This window comes from Pavona decussata, unplaced genomic scaffold (assembly GCF_977016875.1).
Source record: "Pavona decussata unplaced genomic scaffold, jaPavDecu1.1 SCAFFOLD_69, whole genome shotgun sequence".
Classification (NCBI taxonomy): domain Eukaryota; kingdom Metazoa; phylum Cnidaria; class Anthozoa; order Scleractinia; family Agariciidae; genus Pavona; species Pavona decussata.
In genome coordinates this window covers 890,061-898,317 of record NW_028145488.1, presented here as the reverse complement: position 1 = coordinate 898,317, position 8,257 = coordinate 890,061, and the positions used below count along the sequence as shown (strand labels likewise).

Below are 8,257 nucleotides of genomic sequence, written 5' to 3'. Positions count from 1 at the left end.
CCTTATGAAACTTTGGCCACGTAGCTTCTTCAGACTGCATAAAGAAAGCAAACGACAAAACGTTTACCATTCAGCTGTAGAAAACATTAACCCAACCGCTTGTATTTAGTCTGGTGGCCTTCCTGTTTCAAACGTATATAACAGGGAGTTAGTGACCGTCAGGTTTACTAGAAGATCACGATTTATGTTCAAAAAAACAAAAACCTGTAGGGGTAGCTTGGAAATCCGTCAAATTTGTTAGCTAATTGGTGTTGTAATTTATGTTCAAATACCTTCACCTCCTTATTACACATTCTTTGTGGTAGCACAATGAGCAATTCTGAAAGCGCACTATCTCCATATTTTTTTGTAACATGTTGCTTCAAGGCAATGAATGGGAGGAGAAATCCTTGAGCGAAATAAGACCCGTGTAGCCGTGAAACACTAGGCTTATTTCCATGGTAGACACGATTCGCTTTGATGGGATGTTAAGTGGCCTATCTGCCGGAAGATTACGAGTTAACACTTATCAGTCTGATGTAACGAAAACATCACCGTGAAGGTAGTTTCCACAATAAAAAAAAATGTTGAATCGGTTTATAAATTGTATTTTGTCGTTTTTATACTCTTTTTCCTTTGGGATTGTTTATTTTTCCTCGAAAATACTAGCACATACCTTATAAACAACATAAAATTCGAAGCAAAATAAAGATTATATTTGTATCCGCCAGTTTTAACATTTTAATATTTTGCATTCAATGACAAATGCAGACAATATAGCATCACCACCAAAGTAATATTACATTAATTTAAAACCAAATATGATTTTGTTACCAACTGAGAATTGGATTCTTGGACTCATTTTTCTAAATATTTGTGACAGAAAAACTGCGAGAAGTTTGCAGGTACTTGTCGCGTCACTTGTGACACCAACAATGGAAGAACACACACTACCATCTAAAAATAAGTAAACCCTTACAAACAAAAAGAAGCAAAGGAAAACAGTTGAAAAGGGGGCATGCATTGTTCGATGAAATTGCTTTCAAATTATAAACTAATGTGGTAAATGATATAAACTAGCCAGAAACTTAATATAATCCTAAACTAAAATTGTTTTTGTTTGCCTCCTTGTCTTCCTTTGGAAGATATATCTCTTTAATGAGCTAGAAATCTTCAGTTTCTACGAGACAAGGTGATGGTCAAAATAAAATCAAAGATAAGACGTGTGTATACATCATGTATTCTGAACTGTTCGCACAACATTAACACTGAGAATCATGTAATTTTGTTCCGAACTGAGAATTGATACCATTTCTTTTTCCTACTCTAATGTACTGAAATTTTTTGTCCCCCCTTCTCGATCCTCCATCAAAATCTCAGCTGTTTTTCACGTAATAAAATGTGTTTCGTCAACCACATAAAGTGTTAAAATATATTAAATGTCCAAAGTTTCCCGTACTGAAAGAAAGAACAGAGTAAAAGGAAAATAGTAGGCTTGCTTCTCGACAGAACCAGTGTGAATCAAGGTTACCATGCAGGGCAGTGGCCAGACCAAAACTTTTACCGGGTTAGTTGTAAAAATGAATCGATACGAAAAAGAAAAAAAATGGTTTGAACTAAATGAAGCTGACATAAAACAATGTATCTTTCTTTGAGTAAACTGATTTTTCTTATCTTTCAGGTATCTGCAAAGGAACAAACATTTGAAACCTCACATAATGAGCAAATCACAAGCTCTTACCATATACCGCAGCAAGATGGAATCTGCAAGTAGAACACAATTTAACGCGCAGCTCAGAAGTGGAGAGAAAAAAAATTTCTTTGACTTGATTGTAGACACATAGGTACAGGTAGGGTACTCGCCTTTTTGAATAAAGTGACAAACGCATAAAACGTTTTATAAAAATCCTAAAAATATCCAAAACGTAGGAAGAACTCAATTGCAAATTGACCAGGTTTATTACGCGATTTGCCTGTTCAGAAATAAAAAGGGCAAAAAAAGAAAACAAAAAGGCTAAGAGAAAAGTAAACAATAATTAACAATAAAACCGAATTTTACTTCGATATAAAAGTGATATCGGGATAACCCAGATACGGTTTTAGAGGCCAATGACCGTGAAACATCTTGCAACGACAGGATGTTCCGTAGAATAAACTGGTCGAGTGGGTAACTCATACCTGTCTTAACAACAAAAGATGAAACAACCCCCGAAAAACACGCAGTGAAAAATCTCGTCACAATCCGAATATGATCTTTGTTACTCAATTGCAAGAATTATCAAAGATTTTTTTATTGTCGTTGTTGTTGTTGTTGTTGTTTTTCTTTTAAGAAACTACTTTCAAGAGAAGATCCTCGGAGTGGAGCAGTATCGGTATTCCATATCGAGGCCTGTGTAGGGAATTTCTTTTAAAAATGAGTGATTTAATCCCCCTCCTTAGACTGCCAACAGAAAGGGTAGCATCAAACCGAATTACCAGAGAGAGCACCAGAAACTGAGCAGAAATAATAACACAAAGATAGTTAATAGTTCTACTACAAAAAAAGAAAGGTAGGTGATATCCTTCTGTCTTGGCGAATTCTTAAGGCACAAGAAAAGTCCATTTTTTTTGTTTTGTGTATGTGAAAACAGTATCATTTCGGTAATCGCGGGGAAGAGAATTGCCAGGAATGCAAATCTAGGTGGATTTTTTAAATACAAAATTAATACTAGTAATGCAAATAAAAATAAATCTATCCAAAATCACACCAGTGACACACTTGACCTAACCCCTTTGGTGGCCGTTCTGCGTGACCTAGAAGATGAGGGGGTTATGAGCTTGACTTGAGGTAACCTGCTACGCTTGAGTTACCGAGAAGTGTCATCTGCTGTAATTTGAATTCATCACCATTCACCCATAAGACCTTTTTTATGGATGAAACATTCCACAAGAACATTACCTAATGAAACTTTGGCCACGTAGCTTCTTCAGACTGCATAAAGAAAGCAAACGACAAAACTTTTACCATTCAGTTAAGCGGATATCTTCAGAGTGGAAGGTAAGTGTCTTGTCTACACTTTTACAAATATACTACTTAGACTTTATCAAATAATACTTATAGTTTCACAATTCTTAAATTTTGTTGTATATTTGAGTTAGTCTAAGGCAATGACAAGGATAATCGAAGAAAGTTTTGGAAGTCATTCCGTATTTCAGAGAGCACTATATAGAGAAAGAAATTCGCTTCGTATTTTTATAGCAATTTTACATTTTTAAGTAACAAAAAAAATGACAATAGGACACATTAGATGTTATCGATCACTAATTCTAGAATGCTATAATGAAGATATTTTTCTGCACATTTGACTGATTTGAATATTTTTCTTGTCCCTTCCTCCGAGAAACTTTTAGTAAATTTAATGAAGTATTTTTAACGAAGGACGACAAAATTTAAATCTGCAGCAGTCATGATTTGTTTCTCGCATTTATTGTCTGCCTTTTCACTAAATAGTATTTTACTTTGTGATGACTTATTTTTCTTGAAAATCGAAATGTGCGTTTCAAAGGTTTTTCTTTGTTTACTATTTTACTTTGTCTAATTCTATTCTGATTTATTAATACAATTTATTATTGACTATAAAAGCTAAGTGAAATCACGTTTTTAGGCAAAATCGCTGCTTCATTAATAACGCATTCATACTTTAAACAATTTAGAATCAAACTAATTAAAATCTACTAACTAACAAAAGTTAGTTTGACTCCTTTGTTCGACCAATACGAGCTCTTCAAGTGATGAGCTTAGGTAATGGTACTTTATTAAACTTGGTGTAAAACTCGTTTTGGTAATGATAAATATATTCTAGAGAATCTTCACTTCAGTACAAGGAACTACATATCTTGTTATAAATCGCCTAAGGAGTTTCATTCCAAAATAAGGAGTTTTATGCTTTATTCTTTGTAAAATGAAAACTTTCATATAAAGGAAGGAAGTGATGTTTCATTTAAAAATATGATCCCTTATTGTTAGTTGTATCAGTGGAAGAAATGTTTCGACTTTGTCATGTCTTTTTTATAGTGTAGATGAAGTTTTACCAAAAAGGTATCGTATCTTCTTGACTTCAATGACATTATTTCGGCTATAAATTGTAACTGACCCCCAAAATAAAGAACATCTCCCTTAACGTATAGGTCTTATGGTTTCTAAGGGCCTGTTTAGAAGGAGGGAGAGTAACCCTACGCTAGGGTTACCCTAGCACTCGCACATTTCTTGTCACTTTTCACGCGACGTGTTTACGAGGCAGACAGGGTAACCCTCGGCTAACCGCTAGGATTGAAGTTAAAAAGCTCTGCTATGGAATACTCGCCTACCCAGAACAACCTTGAAAAGTTAAAAAATGGCAGAACGAGTACGACACGGCTTTCAATACTGTCATTTCCACCTACATATACCCACAGAAAAAAACGAAGTTTCTGGTGAACGGTCTACGAGCCAATTTTACAATTTGTCTGCACTTCCACCCGCTTCGCGCTTTGTAGTATAGTTGCACTAAGTGATAGGGTAACCCTCCTGTGAAATTTTCCCTGGAAACCCATCTTGCTAGGGTGGGGTAATCCTAGCACTTAAGGGTTACTCTCCCTCCCTCTAAAGCGGCACTAAATCCCAAAAGGAATTGGTACATCGACAGGGCTTTTTTAAACTCGAAAACGTAACCAATAAAATGGAATTATACTCACTGATCTCTCTTATTTAATTAGTTAATTACTCACAAGAGAACGAAGTGAAAGGACGTCAACCTAAGGGTTCAATTTTTTTTTAATATTTCTTTTATTCAACAGGACAAGGAAACAGACAAATCATCCGTCATGGCTACATTATTTATCCTCATCATTTGCCTGACAGCTTTATTCAGCGAAGCAAAAACGCAGGTTGTGATAAATCGTGGGAGAAACAAGCAGGGAAGAGGACCGGGGTATGAAGTGAAGAATGGAAAAGGACCAGGGTATGAAGTGGTGGATGGAAAAGGACCGGGGTATGAAGTGAAGTTTGAAGAAGTAACGGATGTTGATGGCATGGGTGAACTTGGGAAGGTAATCAATCTTCGAGGAACTGACTTGCTAGGTGACTTCCGACAAGAGGAGTCAAGCTTGTTTGAGAAAATCCCCAAATCGTGCTTCCTCAAGCAAGACCTATTTTACACGGGCAGTTACTATGATTACTACGCAAGTACCAGAGACTTCTACTCCAAACTGGCCGTCTCAACAGGCTTGTCCGTTTCGCTGCAGGGTTCATATACCCTAGGCGCTACGCTCACGAGTGTCATATCAAGTGAAAAGTCGTCGTCACACAAAGTAAGTGGTATATCCTTGAACGTGAGAGCTTTGAAAGAAAAGGTTCTGGTAAAGAAAGACTGCCTAGATGATGACTCAAAGACCACCTTAACCAGACACGTTGTCCAAACCTTGAAAGCATTACCCTTGCACGTGGAGAGGCCCTGGCAGAGAAACTCTTGGAGGGCATACGATGTATTCTTAAAAACATTTGGCTCCCATATAATAACGTCCGCTCTCCGAGGATCAAGCATCAAACAGACCACATTTGCGCAGAGTGATGAAGCATACAGTCAAAGGCAGTTTCAGGTAAAGGCTTGCGTTTCACTATCGGGCCCCACGGAAGTTGGCGAACTGGGTGTTCAGGCGTGTGCAAATGTTAGCAAAACTGAAATATCCAAGACAACTAGCATGAACACAATAGATAAACTTATCGTCAGAGGAGGCACTAAAGAAACCCGAAATGCTTTGGTCAAGGCGAGGACCAGAGATCTGATTGAACAACTTTTGAATGAGGCAGGTAAGACTCCTGCTTCTGTCGAACATACCTTCAGGGCGGTATGGGATATCCTCCAAAGCCGTTTTCCAATCGGATCAGATAATTATGTTAGAGCTGTCAACTTGCAGTACTACTACCTTGGCTACTTGAATTATGGATGTGAGTATGAAGAAAGTGGAGGAGTTCCATTACAGAAATTCGACTTCACCCGTACCACCTCAAAACAGTCTCCAGAATTCGAGTGCACTCTGGCTTCAGAAGGTTGCCACAGCAACAACGACTGTCACTACAAGCCAATATGGTGTGCCTGTCGTGGGCCGTCTTGCATTGGCTATTCACAAATACCGCGAGACACCGGGGTCAAGAAAGAACATGCATACGCAAACACTAATGCAAATTGGGGATGGCATGGCTGCGGCTGGAGACTGGCTGGGTCGATCTGCAACTGCTACAACAATAATCGCAACATTCGGAAACAGGTGTGGAGGTTGCCAAGCAGGGATGCCCCGCAGAAAGGCGCTTACCGCGATGATGACAATTCAGGTCAAGGTCAAGATCCAGAAGTTGATGAATTCTCAGGTGGAGAAAAGGATGAATAAAAGTGTTGGCGAAAGGCTCTGAGAACAAGTTAACGAAAGAAAGTTTACTTCATCGTGATTTAAAAGTAAGCCATTCACACAATGAACTTTTTTGATCCTAACAACTATCATTTCAAGAAAATAAACTAAGTCTTTGAGTTGATTAATTGGATGAACTTTAAACCTAGTAAATATTGCATGGCGAGAAACGAAAGCAACCTGAATTCAATGACAATATCGACGTAATAAAGACAAACACTAAGCTAAGTAATTCAGTCTAACTGATCATAGATCATTATTTACTATGTACGTTAATCAGCTGACTTGTGATGGCATTAAAGATAAAACAACAAAATAATTATTTGTTTGAGTAGTGATTTCTTCAATCTCTCCTCACACATGTTCAGTCACAGTGTTCCTATTTGGATTATCACCAGTCACCGGGAAATGTTGTCTTGAAAATAATTACTTGGCAAACTTAATTTTCTTTAGTTTTTGCTATTGGGGAACGGATGTCAAATTTGGGCCGCGATGTTAAGATACTGTTCACACGTTGTAAAGCAGAAATCTAAAATATCGACTGCCTTTGAAAAATGTTTTAAAGAAAGCTATCTGGAGCAGTTGTGAAAAACAAAGGTCACCGGAAGAGATCAGAATCAAAGAATATAATTATCCAATTTGATCCGCCTATATTTAACAATTATTCCATGAGCGCTCGTTGGATATGAGATGGTAAATAGCCAACGAGGCGCGAAGCGCCGTGTTGACTATAACCAATCTCACATCCAACAAGTGCGAATGGAATAATTGTTTTCTTAAATTCTCCCCTTTTGGATATTGCTGTTGAAGTTTACTGAATTTTATTTAAAGTAAAAATTTCTTTCAAATTAAAACGACCGGATGTTGAGGCAACTTCCGACCAAAGCGACAAGGTAATGATCACATGACACGCGCAGATCTTTGTGAACGGAGTTGAATGAAAAATCAAAAGCAAAGTAGATCGGAGGCAGCCGGACAAGAAACGTTCAACTGTACGAGTAACAACCTTTCTGAGACAAGCATTCAAGTATTTTGGATATTTGAATTCCTCGCAGACGTTTTAAAACACTAGTAAGGCAAGCCGAGTCCTAGTCCAAGTGTACGAGGTACAACCTCACTGAGAATTCAGTTGGATTTATTCAGTGCACAGGCGTCCCAAGCTCACGTTTAGAGAAAGCGAAAAATTAATTATTTATTTATTCACATATGCGTCACGGCTGTGTGAGTTGGAACGTAACCTTTCATCTTACGCGGTGTTAGGTTACATGAGAACCTTTGTGTTGTACTCTTCACCATTTGACGAAGTCGCCGCTTATTAATCGCATGTACCCAGAAGTAAAACAGAGTCTTAACTTGTACTAATTTCGTTTAATGATTATACCAAAGTGATTCGGGATTGTTTATGAGTAACCAAAAACTTGACAAATGACTAACTTATGAATACGCAATAGCAGAAATTACCTCACAGTTTCTTTGTCCTTTCTTATACTTTCTTATGTAGTCATGACGCCTGTTACGTCAAAAAACGCAAATAATTACTTTTATAACGCGACTTCTTACACAGCCAAGATTCCTGTGTTCTTAATTGCTTACAATCAAAGAATTTAGGATGGCACGCTTACGAATGAATTTGGAAGTTCTTTTTGTTGTTTTGGCATGCAACAACTTGCTGTTCTGCCCGAAAGCCTACGGCTTCTTGGAAAGATCAACTAAAGGCCAAGTAAGAGAACAATTTCAGCCAACAGCTTAGAAATCAGTAGGCCTTATATCTATCACATCGATCTTGCTCTGTAAATTTGGTAGTCACAGTAAGATAACCGTTCTCAAAATTTCTTGCCAGTTTTTTTTCTTTTGA

General features: G+C 37.6%; 1 protein-coding gene across 1 annotated transcript; it reads left to right on the top strand.

Annotated features, from left to right (window-relative positions):
- The first annotated feature begins 2,905 nt into the window (after positions 1-2,905).
- Positions 2,906-6,721, top strand: LOC146477680 (DELTA-alicitoxin-Pse2b-like). Its single transcript, XM_085113119.1, has 2 exons — positions 2,906-3,016; positions 4,795-6,721. Exons 1-2 carry the CDS (start codon positions 2,921-2,923, stop codon positions 6,382-6,384), a joined length of 1,686 nt encoding a protein of 561 aa, XP_084969245.1. The 5' UTR covers positions 2,906-2,920; the 3' UTR covers positions 6,385-6,721.
- The last annotated feature ends 1,536 nt before the right edge of the window (positions 6,722-8,257 follow it).

Coding starts and splice junctions, on each gene's coding strand:
- LOC146477680 (XM_085113119.1), top strand. CDS start 2,921: ATGAAACTTTGGCCACGTAGCTTCTTCAGACTGCATAAAGAAAGCAAA. Junction 3,017..4,794: donor GGATATCTTCAGAGTGGAAG/GTAAGTGTCTTG, acceptor TTTATTCAACAG/GACAAGGAAACAGACAAATC.